The 24,540-nt window shown below is 36.4% G+C and overlaps 2 protein-coding genes across 4 annotated transcripts; one reads left to right on the forward strand and one right to left on the reverse strand.

Moving 5' to 3' along the window:
• sgk3 (serum/glucocorticoid regulated kinase family member 3) lies at positions 1 to 11,157 on the reverse strand. Its single transcript, XM_043225788.1, has 17 exons — positions 10,916 to 11,157; positions 7,895 to 8,085; positions 7,720 to 7,803; positions 7,152 to 7,224; positions 6,056 to 6,131; positions 5,636 to 5,711; positions 5,327 to 5,376; positions 5,148 to 5,205; positions 4,750 to 4,833; positions 4,516 to 4,647; positions 3,860 to 3,972; positions 3,376 to 3,412; positions 2,898 to 2,984; positions 2,062 to 2,157; positions 1,818 to 1,973; positions 1,545 to 1,634; positions 1 to 960 (listed from the first exon to the last, which is right to left on the reverse strand). The coding sequence occupies exons 2-17, from the start codon at positions 7,970 to 7,972 to the stop codon at positions 790 to 792; spliced, it is 1,461 nt and encodes a 486-aa protein (XP_043081723.1). The 5' UTR covers positions 7,973 to 8,085; positions 10,916 to 11,157; the 3' UTR covers positions 1 to 789.
• mybl1 (v-myb avian myeloblastosis viral oncogene homolog-like 1) lies at positions 11,095 to 23,156 on the forward strand. Of its 3 annotated transcripts, none has more exons than XM_043225783.1 (17): positions 11,095 to 11,220; positions 11,844 to 12,488; positions 14,824 to 14,923; positions 15,350 to 15,421; positions 15,891 to 15,983; positions 16,409 to 16,629; positions 16,739 to 16,925; positions 17,090 to 17,167; positions 17,569 to 17,667; positions 18,667 to 18,897; positions 19,433 to 19,804; positions 19,886 to 20,025; positions 20,104 to 20,218; positions 20,408 to 20,518; positions 20,647 to 20,760; positions 20,841 to 21,020; positions 21,268 to 23,156. In XM_043225783.1, the coding sequence occupies exons 2-17, from the start codon at positions 12,466 to 12,468 to the stop codon at positions 21,391 to 21,393; spliced, it is 2,262 nt and encodes a 753-aa protein (XP_043081718.1). In that variant the 5' UTR covers positions 11,095 to 11,220; positions 11,844 to 12,465; the 3' UTR covers positions 21,394 to 23,156. The 3 variants fall into 3 exon arrangements, with proteins under 3 accessions (XP_043081718.1, XP_043081719.1, XP_043081720.1); XM_043225784.1 differs by having other exon boundaries at positions 20,650 to 20,760; XM_043225785.1 differs by lacking the exon at positions 17,569 to 17,667.
• Positions 23,157 to 24,540: the final 1,384 nt, after the last annotated feature.

Below are 24,540 nucleotides of genomic sequence, written 5' to 3' on the forward strand. Positions count from 1 at the left end.
TAATTCAAGAATGTTTACTTGTACAGTACAGTATCATAAGTCAGTAGGCACTGTGGCGTCTCATTTGATAATCAAAGGGTGGGAAGTGAAACAGTGGTTTATTACAGGGTCATTGTCAGTATTTAAGTGCTATTAATTCATTAATATCTAACACGAAAATAGCCATAAATCTTCGCTCTGTACTATGGCTGTTGATGACCCAAACCTTTTCAGGGTTTGTGAAAATTCATTTTGGTTTCAAAACAATTGATTTCGAAACAGCTTCTGCCTATTTTCTAACTCAAATACATATTAAACAGTATAAATGGAATATATATTAATTTGTCAATCAGCAATTTTTTTTAATTGCCTGCGTTGACAACATTTTTTCCATAGCAAATTTCTGATAAGAGACTAATCTACAAGAACATAATAGGTCATATGCTGCACAGTATTTAAGCAATCAAGTGTAAGAGTTGGGGCAAAACAAGGAATGTGTCAAAGTAGATATTTTGTTTACAAATATCATCAGCCCTTGAAAATAATTCTTACGAAAAAAAAAAAAAGAAAAACATCAATACTTTAGCTCCTGAGCTAAACTCTCAGGGAAGGCGTTCAATGTTACACAAAATATAATGTTATTTATGCATAAAAATAAAGTTTGAAACACCCTGCATCCCAAAACTTATGTTAGGAAACACAAAAGGTCCAGATCATGACATTGCGCTCAAAAAATTCTTCCCTTTCATCAGAGAGCGATCACAGACGTTTCATTTAGCTCTCTGTGGATCGGCATTAGCAGCGCCACCATTACAGGAAAGAATCTTCTGACGGCGGAGCGTAAGAAAATCCCAGGAAGGCATCATCAGCTTCCATAACACTAGCATTGACGATGGACTGCCCTGAAGAGAAGCACACAGAGTTTGGCACGGTTTCCTCTGTGAACTCGGGATCAAAGTTTGAGATGTCATACTGAGAATCCTGCAAGACAACATAAAAGAGATGACTGGTTGAATATACTTATGCATACATTTTTTTAAAACTTCAGCAAAAAAGTTATATTTTGTTAAAGGGGTCGTTTACCAAAATGTGAAAATTTGCTGAAAATGTACTTCCCTTGCCCATCAAAATAAGCTTGTTTTTTTAATTGAAACAGATTTGGAGAAATTTTGCATTTCATCACTCGCTCACCAATGGATTCTCTGCAGTGAATGGGTGCCGCCAGAATGAGAATCCAGACAGCTGATAAAAACAGTCCTTTTTCTGGCTATGGACACGCTTCTCTATGGGTTTTTAGATTGGAATAAAGTAAAAAGTAAAAAGGTGTTAATGATGGATTTCTTACAAATGCATAGCTTTTCACTTCACAAAACATTAACTGACAGACTGGAGTCATGTGGACTAAATCATTGTGATGTTTTTGTCAGCCGTTTAGACGCTCATTCTGACGGCACCCATTCAGAGGAACCATTGGTGAGCAAGTGATTCTCCAAATCTGTTCCAAAGATGCCTGAGGGTGAGACAATTTTCTGCAACTGCTTATTTATGGTTGAACTAAGCCTTACCACGCTAGGGCTGAATGGAGGAGGAAGCTTTCTCTGTTCAAGGTCATCCCAGTTAACAGACGAGAAAAATTCATGCCCTTTGACTTCATTCTGCAACAAGTGGGATAACATACAAGGACTTTTTAATATTCCAAGGTATTTTCAATTCAATACTCCCTGCTTGAATGCAATATAATATAGGAAACTAATCAGCAAAAATCCTATTGAGATGCTACTGAAATATTTGACAAAATCATCCACCAGGGGGTGATGTATCAGTACTAAACGGCTCACAAAGTCATCTCTGTAGCCAAGCCTCCTGGTATGGTCTTTCTCCAGCAGGGCCTGAAGGATGGACCAGGCAGCTGTGGATGCCCCGGGGCGCATGATAAGTTCCTTGTGAAGAATGTTGTCATACATCTCGTGTGTGTCCCTGCTGTAGAATGGAGGCTGTCGACAAAGACGTAAAAGATTTAAGATGAACTGCCCACATTTTCAAAAGGAAACTACCCAAATTTACAGTTTATTTGTAACTTACCAACCCATAGAGCATTTCATACAGCACAGAACCCAGACACCACCAGTCCACAGTGTTATCATAGGGTTGTTTCCTGAGTACCTCTGGAGCTAGATACTATCATGACAACGAGAGTCAGCAATTATTACGTTAAAATCCTTGTGTTATTCTAGCCTCCAGGAGCGTACGTTTATTTGCAGTTAATTTGCTGAAAATGTAATGAGGTTAATCTAGGAAAGCGTAATAAGCAAATCAGTAAGACTTTAATAATAAGAAGAATGATAAGTAGTTATTTTTAACTACTAATTAAAAAGGAGACGTACTATTTCTCAGCAACATGCGAAACACTTTTCAAACATAAAAGCGTATCATGCAATACACAAAAGCTCAGGGTTTAATATCGTGTCACGTAATGTGCACCAATGCTACATTTATTTCAGAAAAATTCAGTAAAACTGTAAAATTGTAAAGTATCATTACAATTTTCCATTGTAATACACTGTAAAATGCAATTTATTTCTGTGATGGTAAAGCTGAATTTTCAGCATCATTACTCTAGCTTTTAGTGCCACATGAACATTCAGAAATCATTCTAATATGTGGATTTAGTGCTAAAGAAATATTCTTCTACTTATTATTATTATTATAAATATTGTTAATAACAATTTTTTGTGGAAAATGTTATCTATTTTTCATGAATTATTTAAACAACAAGAACAAAATAGCAAGTCTTTCATTATCAATTTAACGCGTCACTGAATAACAGTAATGATTTACAATTTTAAAAACATACTAAACTTTTATATAACAAATGTAAGCATCATTCATTCATCATATTATTATATATTATATAATACCTCAGGTGTCCCACAGAATGTGGTCGTTGTGTCTGCTTGGGAGATGCCCTCCTTACACAGTCCAAAGTCAGTCAAGACTATATGTCCCTTAACAGACAAAAGATGCCAACAGGAGCATTTTCAGGAAGCATGTTACAACACAAAAGGCCTATTCTTCGCAGAGCCAAAGAATCTTGTGTCTGACTGGAATATTTGCCAGGGCCTTGTAATCTCACAGTTTCGAAAGGAAATGCATAAATAAAACTTAAACTAATCTCAAGCATTGTTACAAATAAAAAAAAAAAAAGACTAGTTTCATTGTAATATTTCATTCGGCTGGCCAAAGCTACACTCTGTACACCTCGTCTCGGGAAGTCAGAACAGTTTGTTATACTTCACAGCGAGGGTAGATTACTCTGTTTCTCCTGGAACTCTCTCAGCGTTGATCAGCTACGCTCTGGCAATGATAAAAGTGTGAAAAAAAAAAGGGGGCACTTACTTGGGAGTCCAGCAGGATATTTTCTGGTTTCAAATCCCTGAGAACACAAGGACACTTAACTTGTTAGCATTTTGTCATATGTTTCCAGGAACGAATCAACTAAGAAACATCACACAGAAAAATCTTAACAAAAACTATAGGTATTATAATAGGACAAGACAATCTATTCATAATGCATTTAATTCATATAAAGCACAATTCTTTGCGGTCATATAGCGTCACACCCTATGAATGCAAACTATGCTCTCAGGATGGTCATTTTACATGCGGGCGTAATTTTAAAAGACTAAATAAGCCAGTTCACCAATCTAAATTTTTCAAATATGCTCTGGGCAGCAACTGGGAAAAAACTATAGAAGGGAGGAGGTTTCGACAGTTAAACATTTCACTGCCTCTGGGAATTCTCACACACTTTAACAGTTAAACATCATCCTAAAATGATCAAACAGGTGCACAAGGGATCGTTTAGTAAAGCTGAATTTACCTGTAAACAATGTTAAGAGAGTGCAAGTAACCCAAAGCACTTGCCATCTCAGCAATGTAAAACTTCGCTCTGGGTTCAGGAAAGGTCCGCTCTTTTTGGAGGTGAAAGAAAAGCTGTAACAGAACCAAAAAGTTGTAATATTCAATTAATAAATGCAGAAAATAGTCAGGTTACCCATTACATCATATCTAATATTGTAGCCTGCCTCACAATTATTGGTGTGGTGTTTCATTAACTGACGTTTAAAATATCGTCAGCATATTTAGCTAAAAACATGAAGTCAGAACAGTAGTCTAATTGAGCTTGTGAATAGGAACTCGGCAAAATACCAATAGAGCATAAATTAGGAACAGTCATGCACTGGCTTCATCATCTGATTCACATGTCACATGACGATCCCCTGCATTTCCTGGTTAAAGTAATGGCTCATCTGATGGGCATAACATTCTGTCATTATTTACTCACTTTTATATCTGCTAATGACTCACAGAACTTTCATTTGTTACGCTGTCCCTTCAAGTCATAACGGAAAAATGTCGCTGTCAGCATCAGCAATAGCTATATTTATGACGTATTGGTTTAATCTGACAAATAGTGGCTTTTGAGATGTGATAAGGCAGATGTCAGCCTTGAGCTTCTCAACCACAAATACTCACTTCTCCACCATTGACAAAATCCAGAACAAAGTATAACTTGTCTGTTGTCTGAAAAGAATAGTGCAGTCCAACCAGGAAGGGGTGTTTAACATTCTTCAGCAACACATTACGTTCAGCCATAATGTGCTTTTGCTGGTGTGGAAAAAAAATTGCAATTCGTTCATTAATTAAATGTCAAAGAACGTAAAGCGAACATAAAGAAAGAATAGGTATTAAAACAAAAAAAATTGTTACCTCTCTTCTGTTTAAAATGACCTTTTTTTGCAAGACTTTGATGGCGTAACACTTCCCATCCCGTTTCCTCTTTGCAAGAAGGACCTTTGTGTGGGAGAATACGGTGGGTTAGCAAAAGTTTCACCTTCCAGTGTGGCTGCTAACGGACATTAAAAAAAGACAAGCTCCGACTTCAAAACTGAGAAACTTTCACTTCCTAAATGGAGAGTCCGTGGCTAAGAAACAAACACTATTGCTAACTGTACAGCAAAGACAACAGAGAATATATTAAGGCTCAGTGACATTCAGAGCTTTCAGTAACCGATTCAAAACGAACACACAAGGGAATGACCCACTTTCTCTCACAAACTGTGGAAGTTACACCTTTCAGATCCATTATATTTCAAAAGAAAACTTACCTTTCCGAAGCTTCCCTTTCCTATTACTTTAAGAAAGTCAAAGTCAGTGGGCTTTGCACTGTTGAAAGAACACAGATTAAAGCTCAAATTAAAGCATGTGGATCATTCATTTCGTCCAGTTGGACGTTTTGCACTCACATTATGACATAAATTATTTAAAATAATTTTATAATACTTACTGTGGATTTGCAGATGGCCCTAGGTTTATATTTCTAGAGGTAGAGGGGCTCTGTAAGAGATATAATGCTCATTTAAAAGAAGTAGTAAAACACACACTTATTATTTTTATCCGGACAGTATTGAATACAGAAAAGCTGAAAAAAAAAGATGTATAATAGACATTATAGCACAAGCTTAAAATACCTAAAATATAACTATATAACACTTACTTCCTGTGAATACAGCTAACAAGCAAGACAAAAAGAAAATAATGAAGGCCACTTGCTCAATATGTTATATATTAAAAACATAACAGTACATATACCAACCTTATCATCTTCATCCTCTGAGGCATCAGAGAAGTTTTTAGATTTGTCCATCTGCAGAAAGTTTTTGACATCCGGACTGCGCATTTGAAATGAACATTCACATGTTAGAGGTCTGACTGAGACGATACAAAGCCACAGCTGTGAGGAGGAATACGAGCTAACATCAACAACTCGCTGTAACAAGAACCGTAACCATGGCAAATTTTACAGAGAATCAAAAAGAAGCATCTTTTATTTGGCACGGTTTCACAAGATATAATCAAACCGCTTTGTACTCAAAGTTCAGGGAGATATCTGACTGTGGCTAGCTTTGGCACATTTCCATCGTAAGGCCCACTCGAATTTTACATACATTTAAATGCGCTAACATCGTGAGTTGTGATAAAAACTGAATCAACAGTAACTAGCTGATATACTCACTGGCTGCAGAGCTCTGAATGGGACACAATCCTCTGAATGAATTCATGTAACCCCGCTCTTCTGTGTTTTATGAACTCTGAGAATTAAACAAAATATATAGGTGCAAATCAGCAAAAGAAAAAAATTTGCATGAAAATTAGTGGTTCTCGGACTGATTTTACGTTCATCAAGCAACTTGGTTTTTAGAAAGCCTTTTGATAGCCAATAATTCACTGCACTAAACACTTTGTTGTAAACGCAAATCGATTTAACCTTATAACTCGTATTTTATGTATTCTGGATGATATTTTTTGAACTATGCAAGGTTTTGCAGACCTCTCCACACTGGCATTTGCTTAATTTGCTTAATTCCAGCCAGTGACATTTACGCCAAAATACAAGAGAGTAGGACTGTGGTTTATCCAAAGTGCTTACGTAAGCATCTGATATATCATGACCTATAATAATATAAGCATCTGATATAACAGACCTGAGAGCTATTTTCTAAAAACTACTCATGATAACCATCACCCTTTATGGGAAATAACTAATTTATCAGCCACTTATCAAAACTAATGGTCTCTAAGTGCAGCACTGAACACTACAGTAAATAATTACATCGCTATTGTCCAGCGAGACAGCAATTATCTTGAGAGAATGAGGGGGAGAGAGACTTTACAACATGTGCACAACTTTTGCATGTGCTTCCAATGACAAGGTTTCTCCATGAAAAAGATCCTGACCACATACGAGCCACATAATTGGTCGCACATGAGCTAAATACAATTGGTTCTTGGGTGCGCATTCTCGTTCTGTTATTTATGCACACGATTTTGCTGCCACATTGTCTGAGAGCATAACATGAGATTAAACAAGGACAAAGATTTTATGGGTTCGGGGCAGGGCGGATTTAGCATGGTTGATGTTCTGTATGGAACACTGCTGGATAATCTAATTTGGCAAATACACATGATTTCTGTTAAGCTAAATGAAGCGAAGCCACTAATGTATGTGCACGAGATGACATGCGTTTCAGTGAGCTCTGAACAATATGCATTATATTTAGGAAATTAAAGAAACTCTAGAAATCAGAGCAAATCAAGGAACTGTAAAATACCTGGGTCAAAGTTGTCTCCAAATATTCTCTTAGCAGGAATCTTCAAATTCAAAGCAGGAAACTGTTTTTTTAACTATAAAAAAGGCACAAAAAGAATGAATTGTTGCAAAAAATGAATACTTTTATTTAGCAAAAGTGCATTAAATCGATCAAAAGTGATAGTAAAGTCATTATTTTACAAAAGATCTGTATTTCAAATTAATGTTGTTCTTTTGAACTTCAAAAAATCCTTTAAAATGCTTCAGGTGACACTAAAAACTGGAGTTGGAATGGTGTCTGAAAATTCAGCTTTGCCATAATAGGAATAAATTACATTTTAAAACATATTCAAATAAGTTGTAAAAATTATTTTAAATTTGAATAATATTTCACAGTATTGCTGTCTTTCTGATTAAATAAATGCAGCTTTGGTGAGCATAAATTTCCATAATTGGTCATATGTGAAAGTTTCAATACATAAAAAGCTTCGAACCAAAATCAATGTCACTTAAAAATAACTGTAAAAAAATCATAGTTACAGTGGAGTCTGCCTGTTTTATCAAAATTGATTACAACTTAGTTTACTTACAGTGTTGTACAGTCTGTCGAATTCTGCATATCTCCGGAACACAAACCACTCATGCCTTCCAACACTAACAATAACTTTGTAAACCTAACAAGACAAAGATTAAAACAGTCACATATCCGGTGCTACAACATAGTGAGCCAGAGCTCTCATAATGTAGATATCAGAAGTCACCCACAGTATAGCGTTTCTTCTTGTCTCTCTGCTCATTGGAGCAGGGAATGCTGACATTGGGGCAGCTTGGTTGCTCGTCCATCCTGAGACCTCACAGAATCTAACAAGCAATGGCTCATAGGTACAACAGGTCCTCAAATCGCTTCCTTTCCTCTCTGGCACACCTGATCCGGATGGGAACTCTCCATTGCGGTCCTGCGCAGAACACAAACGTAAACCCGAAACATAAGCGAGATGCTCTACCACAGCCAAGCGCTCTTTTCAGCAGTGTCCAGTGTCCACTTTAGCTCCAGAGGGCTCTTCGGGCCTTGCATGACAGGACAGGAAAGCCACTCTAATCAACTGTGGCATGAACACAGAGAGGAGCCTCAGTCTGGGCGGCCAAGCGATGAGTCTCCACCTCTCTTTTCCTCACACTCTTTCATCCTCCCCTCTGTTTCTCTCCAGCTGGGAGGGAGCAAATGGGGACGGTTTTCTTTCATATGCCACTTCCACATAGTCCCTCTGTCAATGCAACACACGAATGCTCACTGGGTGGGCAACATTCCCCTTCCCTCCTGAGGTACAAGAGGTATTTTTAGATAACGCTAGACAGGACCTACAAGATGCAGATTTAAAGGCCAGGAGGAACCTCTTTTAAGATAGCTTATGATATAAAAATATTTTTATTTTGAATTGTTGTTCAAGCATTAAATAATATATAATTCTTCTGCATATTGATTGAAAAAAAATCTGTATTTTCAACAACAATATTATTTAGAAAACAACATCTTAGGTCAAAACATCTAATATTAAAAAGTATATTTTTCTGGGGGTAAATATTTTAACCTTACATATACCTTTATACATATACATTCATAAAGTATATCCAAGTATATATAATGTATATATAACGTAGAAGTATATTTACAAGTATATATAATGTATATATAATGTAGAATATAGCTATATGTGACTCTGGACAACAAAATCGGTTATAAGGGTCAGCTTTTCAAAATTGAGATGTATACATTCATATTGGATTCATCTGAACCCATCAGTTGAATAAATAAGCTTTCCATTGATGTATGGTTTGTTAGGATAGGACAGTATACTGACTTGGAAGAAACCTTAAATGCCATCTAACGGTCTCACAATTTCAGAACAGAAATTCTGGCATTTTACAAAAACAATAAAAAGATTTATTATGTTAAAAAAATTATTAATATACAATAAATACATAATTCACAATAATTTAGAATGTAAAAAAACCCCACTGAATTTAGTTTCTACTTTAAATGCACCAGCCTCTGCAAAGCAGTGGCTGCCCAAAAAATACAGAAAGAAAAACTGACAATTTTATAGAATAATAGATGTCTTTATACGTAAAACAAGCAGTGAGATTATTCTAAACCCTCTGGTGTTACTATAGCATTGCGTGACATGAAATACAAACTAAATGTGTGCAGATGAGATAACAGACTGTAGCAGTTGTAGACACTCTTTACCATATCACTGCGATCTGTATTTTTCTACATTCCTGCGAACTTGCAGGAATGTTACAGGTTTATTTGCCTGCATAGTCAACTATTTAAAAACTTGGATTCGGTGGACTACTTCTGAAACCGCACATGCATATTTATCTGTGCATGTGCGTGCACGCATACGTAGGTACTGTTTTAAATATGTAAATTAATTTACTGTTCTGCCCAGCCCTAACGATTTACCAGCCGACAAGATCTCTCGTGTTTTGTTCATCTAAAAACAGCCACCAGGAAAGCATAGCACAAATTCATTTAAATTTCCAGTCTCTAAGCCAAATAAGAGTCACTTCACCTTTAAACTGAAACTAGAAGCTGGGTTCCTTATGCAAGACATGAGAAATGAAAGATCACTCTAAAGGGCATATTTCAAATGAACAAAATAAAATATGGAAAAAGAATACAACAGCTCAAGTCTCATTAGTATGCAATTTTAAGAAACTTTATAATATCATCACATTGAAGCTGTAAGAAGGTTACTGTCATTAAACATGATATCTTAACAACAACTCAAACACTTAAACAGGTTTGAGCAGCAAAATGAAAATACAAAAGAACAGGTATAAACTTGCACAGGCACGCCACGTTAAAATCTAGATTCATAGTGCATTGGAACCTGTAACTGAAATATGTGTCAAAGAAAGCAACTGTAAATGTTTCTCTTTATAACAGTTTAGCGTCCAATAAAAGAATTTAACGGAAGGCTTGGTGAATATTTCACTTGTTGGGTCATATCATTAGTGCAACTGTCAACATTGTGTAGGCTATTGCTCATGGACACAAAAACACAGTCTAGCCCAAGTAAGTTTCATAGTTTCATTTCCCCATGACATTTCTCTAATTTTAATCTGAATGCTATTTCGTTAAATCACTGTAGGAACATATATCCAAATGAATGAAATCGAATATAATAATGCCTTAATAATTACAAATTTAACACATACACATACACACACACACACACACACACACACATATATATATATATATATATATATATATATATATATATATATATATATATATATATATATATATATATATGTGTGTGTGTGTGTGTGTGTGTGTGTGTGTGTGTGTGTGTGTGTGTAAGGAAATAGCATAATGGTTGTTGTTTGGTGCTTTATGTTAACAGCTAATATTAAATAAACGGTAATTTTTTTTTTTTATAAAATACACTGAATTTTCTAAATCCATAAGGTGCAATTGATAATTTTCTTAGAACTACATTTTCCGAAGGTAAGAAACACTTCTGTAAATTGAAACCAACTGAAGCTTCACGGCAAATTCCTTTCGACTGGCTGACATTTGTTTCTTTTTTCGTGGAGTCCTGGCATTGGGCTAGGCTGGTTTAAATAAATAAATAATTTTATTACGTAATGTACACCGTGTACTATTGCAGAGAACGGACCTGTTACAACCAAAACATACTACAACCGCCCGACGTACTTTCAGAGTCGCTCGTGTGCCTCAGATTGTTCGAAGAGAGTAGAGACATAACTTGCCTTATTATTTTCTCACTCTTTCCATCCAGCTGGTTCCAGTGACGTGTCGGGAGGCGAAGGAAGTGCAACGATTCAAAAATCAAACTCGGCGTGTCTGGGAACTAAATATTGATCCAGCTTAACTGAAAAGACAACATGCATCATGTTACCGGTGAACCGCCAGAAGAAATACAGACACATTGACGTTTGTTCCGAAGTTCTGAAACAATCAGTCACGCGACTAAACGTGGGGGGACGAAGAATAATAATGTTGTAAAGGAACATAAACAACAGCGCCATCTACCGGCGAAGCCTTCAGGCGCACGGTCAGTTACATTTTAAATGTTGCCTGTTTATTTATGTTTCACGTTGCTTTTTCTTTTTAGGTTCTGCTGACAACTGCATCTAATATTATATACTAAACTTGTATATGATATGATGGAATTGATCATGACTAAAACAGAAAGGCATGTAGGATATTACACTAATATGCCACATTAAATATATTCAGACTCTCAGACTTATTTTCGAATAGTTGTATATCCGCCAAATATTGTCCTATCCCAACCATTAAGCTTTAAGCCAATTAAGCTTTCAGATTTTGTATAAATATCAATTTTATAAATGTTTTTGTGGTTCAGTCAGCTGCGGTTTATTTGGAATAAAACACGATTTTTAAAAATTGTTGGAAGTGTGTTAAACTGTAAGTAATCTGTCAGTTTGTTTTTATTTTTAAACAAAACGTGAGAATGTTTCATTTTCCAAAGACAAAAAAAAAAAGAAAATCACAAAATATCCGCTAGAGGGCAGCATGGACTTACGTAATTAAAAAGCTCATATAATTTTTTTTTACTACGCAGTGCTGTAAATTATTCAGAAACTGCAAAAAGTTATTTATTTAATACAAAATACTTTAAATAGATTTTTTTTTTTGTTTAAACATAAAAAGGTTTCGCGGCAAAGTAATCACACGCCGCCACCGGCCGCATGCAAATAAAAAGGGCGTCAAGAGACAAACCAGTTACTGTTCAACAACAAGGGCGCGCTGCTCCGCCCACCTTTTTTCAACCAATCGCCTGCGAGGCCGCGTGCGCAGATTCAAACTCGTTTCCGGAAGAAGGCTGGGCGCGAGATTCGGCGGGATGGACAAAAAATGAAACGGAGTGAGTGGACGAAACACACACGGAGAGAACACAGTACAGACTGACAGTGCAGAGGGGTGTGTGTGTGTGTGCTTTCAAGGCGCGCAAGGCTAACGCAGAGTCACACAGATGGATTTTTTCCCTCACCGTTTTGAGATCGCATTGGAATTATTCCTTTTTTTGGCTTTTGTTGTTTAACAGCAAGCGTTTTTGGAAGGGCGTTTTTTCGTTTTGTCATATTTATTGCACGATTGCTCTCGGGGATGTGACTGTACGGATCTCGAGCTTTTCGCGGAAAACAGATACATGTGTGACAGTGGCATGTGTGGATAGATGTCAGCTGCGTGTTTTGATTTCAAGAAGAATCGCAGCATTGGAGCTTTTAAAGACGCTTTCCTTTGAAAAGAAGTGCACTTGAACGCAGTTGTCATGGCCAATATGAAGTCTCGCAGGTGAGATGACGGATCTTATTTGGTGCCTTGTGAACTTCAGCTAAATCAAAATTAATTTAAATGAACATAATCATTGTTATTGTGTGTAAACGTACAGATCTTATGTTGATGCCCAGACATCGGGAGATCGTATAGGTTGTTTATATCTGAGGTTTCCAAGATGTGTTATTTGTGTCGCAACAGAAATTGCTATAGCAACGGTGAAGCTCAAAATAACGACAACTTAAATATTTAATTACACAGCGTCATCTAATATGTTAATAAATGGTGATATTTTACATGATATGACAGTCCGATCCCTGTGGCGCATCACATGGTGCACCTGCTGATCCACAAGGTTGATCACTATCCAATAACTAACTCAAGCGTTAAAAAAAACATTTTTCTGTTGCTATATATACAAATATGGTTCCTTATACCAAACGTGATTAATCAAACTGTTTCAAATGTTTAAGTGTAGTTTATTGTGTTAGCCTGAATGCTAGCGGTTAGCCTAGCCTTCCCCTATTAAACATAACCGCTGGAGTGAACTAGCATGCTAACCGGCTATTTCATAATATCTGAAGTAAAATAGGGCTGGAAATTAATTAATAAAAAATATATAATAATAATGCAAAAAATTGAAGACGCGCATGGATTATGGTATTAGATCAAAACAGTTGCGTCCTGCTGAGTTTATAGGTCATTACATAACTTCATTATTAGACCACATTTATCTATAACATAGAATATTAAAGGAGATCGTGAATATTTAATCACTTGTATCTTACTCTTTGTATAAATATACAGATTTGTATATTTAGAGGTAAACAAGTATTAAACTATATATATTAATGTGTATTAGAGTTGTAATAAAGGAGTAAGTATATTCGTCCTGTGCGTAATGTTTGGCACACAAGCGTTTACTCACTGGTCAGATTTTCCAAATGCTGTTGTTTCTAAAGGAAGGTGACGTACAACTTAGTTGTACCTAATTTTGACTTTTATAGTGACTTTTTTCAGTCCTCATTAAGGTCCTGTGAGAATTATGTTTAGGGGAAGGCTATAGGATATAGGAAAAAATGTACCGTTTATACAGTAAAAATTATTAAGTTATGTATATGGAAAAATCCCATAAACATGGAAACCCAACATGTTTGTGTGTGTGTGCTCACTCTCTCTCATCTTCTCATCGTTGCTATTAAAACGGGGGAGGGTAAATGTATGTGTCACATATTGATGGAAGATATCTGAATGTAATTTCCAAAGGGAGACCAGCTGCAGGCCTTAATCTGGACTAGGCTTGTAGTTTGTCCAAATCCTGTTTGCGCGCTTCCAACACATTGCTTTGGCCTGCCTCCTGACTGAATGATGCAAGCAAATCACCTCTAAAGCAAAACAGGCTTGTTCATCACCTCACCCCTTCCTTGAGGGTGGAGATCATACTAAAGCTTGTTTCCTAAATGAAACACTCCATTCATTTGGTGGCTAACTGAGGGCCAATGTTTCAATGATAAACATGCAGACTGGCAGCACGAAGGATTTTGGACTTCCATATTTGTACCTCTTTAGTCAAAGTTGGACTTCAGCCTAAATATACACCTAAACACATTTCCTCATAACTTTAGACTTTGCAGCAAGGCATTCTGGTAGTATGTGCTGTTGCATATTTCTTTAATGATTGGACTTCCTTCCTTGCTCTTTTAGAAAACCTTTCAGCTCTGCAGCAAATAAGGCTTGAGCTTGGTTTATGTTGATAGGCACTATTAGCATAGGATAAATGGTTTTCCATTAAGTTTGTGCTCCGGTATCCCTGGGAGACTTAACCACCCAGTGCATGGTGTTGATTAAATACTGTCTACCTCACTGCGTTGGTGAAATGTTACCAGGCAACAAGGCATTCCTATAGACTGAAGTCTTGGGCAAAGTGATTGTCACTTTGATTTACTTGTTTGGACATGACTTGAATGTGTTTTTTGTGTGTGTGTGTGTGTGTGTGTGTGTGTGTGTGTGTGTTTTTGGCTAATGGAAAAAATTATATTCAAATAAATTGAAATGCAAACTAATGCACTGGAATAATTTGAATAATGCTTGAATTCACTTTTGTAGCTTGCATTGCCAGCTTGCTGAGTAATTACACTCAGGCATGTCCTGTTTAACGAGGTGGCTGCTTTTCTAAACTGTTTGCATCTTGTATCTACAGATGAGTGATCATGCTTGTCTGCTCAACGGTTTGTGTCAGACAGTTTGAGAATAATGGCTTCTGTGAAACAATGTTTGTCTAATTAGACCAAACAGAAAACTGTGTTTGACTCTTTCTATTTTTGTATTCCTGGTTTGTGTTTTATGGCTGCAGTGAAGATGAGGATGATGAACGTCATTCTACGGACCCTGACAGCAGAGACCCCAAAAATTCCAAAAAGACCCTGTGCAAAATTAAATGGTCCCGAGATGAGGTATTATATACGTGCATTTATATATAAAGAAATTAGTACTTTTTCAGCTAGGATGCATAAATAGTTTAAAGGTGACAGTAAAGACATTTATTTTGTTATAAGATATTACTATTTTAAATAAATGTTATTCTTTTGAAAATTACCTTTTATCAAAGAATCCTGTATTAAAAATATATATCATGGTTTCCACAAATATATTATTATGTTTTTGATCAAATAAATGCAGCCTTGTTTGAACACTATACAATTTTAAACGTCAGTCTATGATATTTTATATTTTCAAATGGGATAATACTTAGAAACGCTTTAGGTTTCTGTGATGAAACAGGAAAGGGTGGGGGATTGCGAAGCGCTGTTAGTTCTGCTCTCGCAGCCTGCTAGTTGCATCTGAGGTGGAAAATCTCATGATATCTCTTTCATGTGCAGGATGAGAAGCTAAAGAAGCTTGTTGAGCAACACGGAACCGATTCTTGGAAGTCAATTGCCAATTATTTCCCAGTAAGTAACCTCCTGAATGAAATTCTTAGTAATTACGTATTAAGTATTTTTAAAATATGGCTAGAATATTTTATTGCAGCTGTAAAGTATATATATATATATATATATATATATATATATATATATATATATATATATATATATATATATATATATATATATTCATAAACATACTAATCTTTCTAGAGGAGCAAGTTTTCAAAAGTATATATTACAGGATTTAAAAGTACTAAAATTTTACTATACTGTACCATACTATACTATTTTGTTATAAAGCAATATATTAAGTTCTATCTTTAGACGGAAAGATACTGTTGCAAAGGAAAGACTAGATAGAATTTCAGTAGAACTATTGTTAAATGTATGTTGTATTATTAGTGAACAGGCCTGTGAGTTTGTAAAGATGTTATTATAGGTGTATGTGTATTAGCTGCAGGTGTTGATGTGGGATTTTGTTGCACTTTGACAGACAAGGACAGATGGTCAATGTCAGCACCGTTGGCAAAAGGTGCTCAACCCAGAGCTGGTGAAAGGACCCTGGACAAAAGAGGAGGATCAGAGGGTAAGATGAGCCGGGTGTTCTGTGTCCTCAGAGGAAGACAGAGATGGATGAATAAATGGAGAGAAATGATGGATTTGGGCAGGGTGTGATGATCTCATAGTCTTGATTCTGATTTTTAGAGTGCAGAAGTTATTGTCTTCCTCCTCTACCATCAAAAGAGATAAAAGCTTTTGTTGCAGTATCCTACAACACACTGTTTAGAAGTTAGCATGACAGCATTCCAGAAGAACTGACACTGTTCTACACACATTTTCTGCCCTATGTGGTTTATAATGTTAATATAAATCTAGAAGTTGTGCATAAAGTAAAGTGCATTTTATAAGTTGGACTTTTTTTCTTATGCTTATGGTCTTATGCTCACCATAACAGCATTTAACGTTCATTACTCCAGTCATTAATGTACTGTTTTACATACATCTCAACAGGTGATTGAACTGGTTCACAAGTATGGGCCCAAACGGTGGTCAGTAATTGCCAAGCACTTACAGGGCCGCATAGGCAAACAGTGCAGAGAGCGCTGGCACAATCACCTCAACCCAGAAGTGAAGAAGTCCTCCTGGACCCAGGAGGAGGATCGCATTATCTATGAAGCGCATAAACGTCTGGGCAACCGCTGGGCTGAGATCTCAAAGCTGCTACCTGGACGGTAAAAAGCTCTATTTTAACTCAAAACCTATGCAAAATAAATAAGAATACCTATGTGTATGTGTGTGTGTGTAGGCCAGGGAATGACCTTTACTTTTCTTTACTTATAGGACAGACAACTCCATTAAGAATCATTGGAACTCTACCATGCGTAGGAAGGTGGAACATGAGGGCTACTTGCAGGAGGGCAACAAGGGCTACAGCAGTGACCCTGGTCAGAAGAAACGTCCCAAATCCAGTCCATCTGTGGAATATCAGCATGACCAGAATCAAATACTCATAAGTGACCAATCACAGGTGATCATTTTAGTTTTTGGTGGGTTTTTTGTGAATTTATATAGACAAAATACTATAGAATCTGAATATAACATTAATCTAATCATAATTTTCAAAATAATCTCCATTTATGACTTATAAAATGTATGTAACATACAAGCTTTCATATTGCTTTTGTTTGGCAGCCACCCAGATATCCGTATGGTTCGCAAAGTGGCCAATGTATGGAAAACTTTAGTGTTGAGATCTCTAGTTTTATGTCGGTAAGTCCCATGGTGCATTTCTCACAGCATGCTTTAATCTTCTCTATATCTCTGAACATCCTGCTTTCTGAGGTCTTTTTGTCTTCTCTATTAATGAAAAAAATCTATCTCATATGTTTGTGTATAATTGTTTAATCTGCATGTGTGTGGTGTGGTGTGGTGTTAAACTGCTCCTTATATGAATTTCACCAATGCATTAATATGAATTTGTATGGGTTATAAAACATACTTACATACTGGCATTATTGTAATGTAATATCAAAGTCCTAATAAGCATCCGAATACGGACCTGGTTTGCTTGGTGAAATTCAGGACCTCATAAAAGTCTCGTGAAATTGTCAGTAAAGTTTGTGTCTCGGTCTCTCTTTCCGCCTCTTCGCCCTGGTTCTTCTTCCTCACAGCCGTGCCATGACGACCCAGACAAAGAGAAACGAATTAAGGAGCTAGAGCTGTTGCTAATGTCAGCTGAAAGTGAAGTCAGAAGACAGTCGGGCTCTCGTGTAAGAAACAGTGTGTGTGCGCGTAGAATAGTGTGCTATAGGTCCCATCGGCTTCCTTCATTCCCATCTTACTCTCCCATCCCCTTATTTCTAGCTATGCTGCTTAGTGAATCCTACCCGCATTCACTGCCTCCCTGCCTCACACCCAGCTTTAATTTTATTTACAAAAGCTACAACTAGTGATCGCTTCTCAGGCATGTTTTTAAAAAAACATTTATATATATATATATATATATATATATATATATATATATATATATATATATATATATATATATATATATATATATATTTTTTTTTTCATTTATTGATTAATCGTAATATTCATTATATTATGAAAATTATATCTGTATCCTGTTCTGAACATTATAATTGATCTTAGCATTATAAATAATATTATTCTATTAGGAGAGTAGCATTGTATTGAATTAAAAAATATATTCTAAAAACATTTTATGAGGTTTGGTGAAAATGATTAATTATTAACCGTTTCCTTGTCAATTGTCAGCAAGAATGCAGTGTATTATTACCAGAGAATAGACTGTGTTTTGTTTTTTGTTTTCTTTTTGGTTAATATAATAAATGTTTATAAGAGATTTTAGCATATGTGACCTAGGACCACAAAAAAAGTCATAAGGGTTAATTTTTGTAAAATGTATAGATTTACGGTAGGAAACTTACAAAATATCTCCAAGGAACATGATCTTATCTTCATATCCTTATGATTTTTAGCATAAAAGAAATATTGATGATTGTGACCCGTACAATGTATTGTTGGCTATTTCTATATATATACCTGTGCTGCTTATGAGGGGTTTTGTGGACCAGGGTCACATACTGTCAAAAAGTAATATAAAATACACATATTGTAAGTGAAGTAGTGTAGGGTTATTGCCTCAAATGTGTCTTAATTTTCCCTTACTTATCACTTCAGTTTTATAATTTTTTTTAATAATCATAATTCCTTTTCACTGACCTTAGTGGTTTGCTTCTATACAGAACCCAGAGAGCTACTCCAGCTGGACAGACAGCCTTCCTGATGATACTGTCACCACTGCAGAGAGTGTGGAGGACAGAGGCGGCGAGCTGTGTCGTTTAGAGGAGGGCCAATCTGCTGCTATGCCTCTGCCTGTCTCTCCCAGCAAGTTCCTGGCTGCTGAGGCTAGTGCTGTGCTGTCCACTCTAGAGACCATTCCAGAGTTTGCAGAGACCATGGAGCTTATTGACTCGGTAAGCAGTGAATTACAAGAATCTAATATAATATGTATAATATAGATAGGATAAGGATAATTTACATTTTTATAATAAAATTATATTTCTGTAATGTATATATGTTGAATATTAATATTTAGATTTTAATGGATTTTGGATGATTAAAGAAAATTCTCAATGGGTAAAATATATTATACATACATACATACACACACACACACACACACACATTTATATATTTCAGAAACATATATTGTTTTTGTATTAAATATATTTATAATATAAATTATATGAATAGAAATGTATTTTCCAAATATATTTTATGTGTATTTTTATACATGCATGACAATATACACAACACACAAACAATTGATTAATTGTGATTACTTTAACAATATTAATCATAATAACTTATATAAACTATAAATAAATAACTAATATTTTACTTGCCTACTTAATAATATGCAGAGTATAATTTACACGACATGTAGTTATTTAGTTCATTTTAGTGAAATAATATCAAATATTTAAGGTAAATGTTTTGATGCTTCAGGATCCTTTGGCCTGGAGCGACGTGACCAGCTTTGATCTCACTGAGGGAGGCCCCTCTCCGAAGGCCGCTAACCCCACTGATGTTTGTACAACCCTGGAGAGGTGCACAGAAAGCCTGGTCTATCCAATAAATGCTCCCACTGTCCCAGCGATAAACAGGCAGTGCACCGTGGTGAACCAGGGCAAGTCTGTGGCTCTCTCTAACACCTGCACGAACAGATTCAGCTCTCCACCCCCGTCCATAATGAGAAAGAAAAGGAGAGAGAGAGGAGATCAGTCACCTGCAGATGAAAGGAGCTGTGCTTACATAGACAGCAGTGGGAACTCACCAAAAAACACCCCTGTCAAAGGCCTGCCATTCTCGCCCTCTCAGGTATGGCCAGATTTTTAACACAGAACACCTTTTAGACCATAGAAATGTGTGGATTCATTCAAAACCTTTTTTCTCTTTTAGTTCTTCAATGTGTCTGGTGGTGAGCCCCTGAGCCTCGACAATCCTGCTCTTACATCCACTCCAGTGTGTGGACAGAAATGCCTTCTCAACACACCCCACCAGAGAGAGACCACACCAAAACACCAGAAGGAGAACGCAGGGTCAGGAATTATTCTTCACCTGAGATGATTGAGCTGACGAGAATTAACAAATGACTAATACGTTTTACATCTTTTCAGTTTTAGGACCCCAAAACTCCATAAGAATATTATAGTCCACACACCAAGAACACCCACTCCTTTCAAAAACGCCCTGGCTGCCCAAGAGAAGATGCACGGCCCGTTAAGAATGGTGGTAAGTCCAATGGAAAATCCCTTAATTAATATGTTTTTTTCAAATATTTGTCAGAACAAACTTAGTTGTCCCAAAAGCAGCCTTTTTGAATTTTGAGGTTAAATATTCACTTGAGAGATTACAGAAGATTCACTCTAAAAAAGGATATTAATGTCATTAATTTGCTTTTGGTATGTCATTTTGGTTCAGCCCCAACCACTGGCACTTCTTGAGGAGGACATCAGAGAAGTTCTGAAAGAGGAAACCGGGTCTGACATCTTCACACAAGTGCAGAACCAACCTCACTACAGATCTTATGAGGTACTGGCCACTTTCTTACATATTTGTTCTAGCATTCATGCAAATAGATGAAGTTCAAAAGCTTTTATCTAATGTTAACCCTTTAATTGAACACTAGTTTTTATTTTTTCACTGTGCTGTGTCCACAGCAGATGGAAGCTCCTGCAAGGAAAGTGAGAAAGTCTTTGGTATTGGACAGCTGGGAAAAAGACTGTTTAAATGTACAGCTGTTTCCCCAACAGCAGATTAACAACAATGGAGCTGTAAGACCATTATCATACTTAACTTTTTGAGTTTAACTTTTGTTACTACTCTTCACACACCATATTTGCCCCTCTTTTAGTCTCACAGTAACGATCTACTGACCAGATCCATGCTCATGATGCCATTGACAGAGAGAGAGGAGAACTGTTGCTCTCCCGGATCGATGAAGGAAACTTTTTCAATAGTCAGCACCTTTAGCCCAAAGGACAAGAGAGAAAGCATGACTCAAAGGAGCCCACCATACCAAACACCCGCTCCTGTAAGTCACTCGTTTATTCTAGAAGCATCAAAGGAAAGAATCGGTTAACACATACTATTATAGTATTTGTTTATATTTTTAAGTGAGCCTTTGCTTTGTTTTTGTACAGTTTTAGCAATTTAATACTTCAGCTTATTTTAGTTGTTAGTCACAAAGTAAAGTCTTAAGTAAAGAACCCTGTTTTTCACAGTTTTAGTTACCGATAAAAACACTTGGTCAAACTCATATCTATTTTCATAACCAACAGGCCAACAGCGAGTGGGAGGCTGTGGTTTTTGGGAAAACGGAGGATCAGCTGATCATGACAGAGCAGGCCAGGCGTTACTTAAACACCAACCCTACCACCTGCATTTCCAGAGCTCTCGTCCTTTAAACATCACTACTGCACTACAGCAACCCTCTTCTTTTCCTCTATCACACAGACATCAGACAATCTGGTGCAGGAAACAGAAACACTTACTATGTTTGCCGAACACCTTCTGATTATAACAATATACCGCTTAGGATAAAAAAAAAAAAACTTGTATGGAAATGTAGTCTTATGTAGTCGAAATACAAATAGCACTAGATTTGCAGAATTTAGCTAATGGTTTTTAACATAGCTATTTTTATCCATTTTTAGCTGTAGACAGTGTGCTGATTCTTAAGGGCTGCTTTTTTAAGAAGGAAAAAAAAATCATATAAGTGACATTTTCAGATAGTTTTAAGCTCTTTTTAGAGGATTTAGAGGCTGGTGTTAAGGATTGGGGAGCACTGGCAGTGTTGCACTACTGTGGTTGTTTGTTAGGGTGAGGAGCAGAGACAGTGTTGAGGAGTAACTGGATAGCACTTGCAACGTGATCGTTTCCGCTCCAAACATAACAAAGGTTCCACCCCGAATATTTTATTTTATTTTATTTTATTGAGAGTAGGACACTCACTGAATGTATTTTATAGCATGAATCTGCTAAGTTAACGTCTACTGGAAGGTACCTCGAACATTTTTGTGCTCTAAAGTGAAGGCTGTTAAAATTATTTGTACTTGGAGAAGCGTAAAATCGCTGACTTGCATGTCTGCAACTGAAGTCTAAATCCAGCATCTTCGCTGCTTATGGAAAATATTCTCAGTTTAGCCAAAATCATGTTTGGTACTGATATTAATGCGCATGTTGCATTATAAATAACACGTTCCAAGAACAGATACGTAGGTGAGATTTGTTTGTTTAGAGCTGTAGGTTCTATTTATTAAATCTTTACTAATTTATTTATTTCAAAGATATAAAGAAAATCTAATTATATTTCTTTTCTGTTAAAGATTTGACTACCTTCCATTACATATTTCTGAGTTCAATAACACTGCCACTAATTTCTTGGCCTGTACAGTAAGTTTAACATCCTTTCAAAGGTTTCCGTCCACTTTACACCAATTGGTTGACCGTAAAAGTAGCAGCAAGCAGCATTCAGCCTCCAAAATGTGGGGAAATTGCACTTTTTTTAAAAATATTGTATTAATGTTTGTTTGTCATTTAATATCTATTGTTTTATACCCTCTGTAGTGTTTACATTTTGTTTTGTTTTTTATCGGTGGCTGAATGTTTTCAAACATATCATTAACACTTACATGTCAGGACGTCATCCGAAGGGGAAAATGGTGTAAAGGTAGTTTCTCTCTCCCACTTTCTTGCTCTGGAACAAATGTTTGTAAGGATTTGCTCGCTGCTACTGAGAGTTACAGCAGGAATGGACATAAGCACAATCGGTTGAAGGAAGTGTAGGACAATTGCTTTGCTCTCTTATGAGGTGAAATGCTGAATTAAATGTTTTATTTTTTATTTTTTTTAACATGAGAAGAACCCATGTAAAATAGTTTCAGGTTATTCACAATGATAAGTTAGTCAGAGCAAAAGAAAAACCCTGATGTGGGAGGAATTGGCAGTATTAACGTAACATTGGGTTTTATTCAAATTGAGGAAATGTTTTGTATAAAAAAAAATATTTTTCTAATTGTAACTTGGATATTGAAGTGCAAAAACACAATCCATATTTAAAGGAACACTACGCATTGTTTCCCTCACCGCATCTGTGTTACCGAGATTCATTTATTTTGGCTCATGTAACATTGTAGATAAATGTTTAATAAAACTGTCTTTGTCTTCATTTTACTGTCAAAATGTTTGTCGGTGTTTCCATTTTTCTGTAGAATTGAGGGAAGCAAGAATATGTAGCAAACTGACATGCATGAAAACAAGCAGCACACTTCAACTGATATACTCATTTCTCATGCAATGTTATGTATTTGACATTACTTTTATAACAGTTATAACCTGCTTTGATATTACAACCAACTCGCCAATAGCCATGTTGTCATTCACATACCTAAAAATAAAAAATTTGCTCTACAAAATGTGCCGCTTGTGTGGGTTTTTTTTTGGATAGTTGTTTTTTTTTTTGGAGGTTGGGGGTCATTCTCTGAAACTGATTCAAACAGTATTTAACTTTTTGACTGACAGCTCTTCCATCCTTCCCAGGACCTAATTTTTTTGGCTAATAATCACCTTCTCGCTCATGTCACATTGTGAAAGACCTCAGAGCCCTGTTCTCTTCTGAAAGCCAGGTGTTTACAGCAGTAATGGAAGTTGAGGTCTCTTGAGTTGACGGCTATCCGCTGTCACCGGACCGGGGGGTGCTGCAATCTCTGCCCTTGGGGTCTGTGGACTTACACCCTCCCTGAACAACACAGCTCTCCACAGGTCAGCTGCTCTCTCTAAAGAGGCCCACTCGCCCATGAAATAATGTCTTTTGGCGCTATTGTTCTGCATGTCTGTTGGTTTTGCAGGCCCATTCACTCAATTTCCCCTGAATAGAGGGGCGCAAGGCCCTACTGACATGCCTTCTGCTGCTGACGGCCATTACAAGCCTATAACACATGTGCTCTTATATGTTTCTTTCAGATTTAGAGAACACTTTGCTATTGTATTTTTCAGATGGTCAATGCAGGCTTGAGGGATGTCAAAGGCCCATTGGGGATAAATTGGTTGGCTGGTTTGTGCTTTTGTACAGTGCACTGAGTGCTTGATGGCTACTGAAGCCATTTTGGCTTAACGCAAAACAAACACCTGTTGTATTTTATGACAGTGATGTGTAAATTTAGAAAGAATTTTAATCTTTAGGTTGAAATCTAAGCCTTGGTTGTTCTTCTAAAATACCCAGAATTTACTGGCTGGCTTAGGAAATTACTGTAATAGTTATGTAAGCTATTTGTGATAACTTTACGTATTTAAGATATTTCAAGGAGGAGATAAGAAATTCTGAAAAACAACTGGGAATATATAATCCTAATGAGAATATCTAATGGTAACATGGCTCTAAAATATTTATTGTAAATGTATAATAATATTCCTTTGTTTCAAGAATACTGACCTTTTGCAGTATTAACAAACAAGTGAAAATCACTTGGAAATTCTATAGCTAGTTTATTTTGTGAAGAATCTACATTTATCTTATATGTTTCATGATTACCAGAGTCAATGTGAATTTTCAG

The sequence above is a fragment of the Puntigrus tetrazona genome, chromosome 24, assembly GCF_018831695.1.
Source record: "Puntigrus tetrazona isolate hp1 chromosome 24, ASM1883169v1, whole genome shotgun sequence".
NCBI lineage: Eukaryota > Metazoa > Chordata > Actinopteri > Cypriniformes > Cyprinidae > Puntigrus > Puntigrus tetrazona.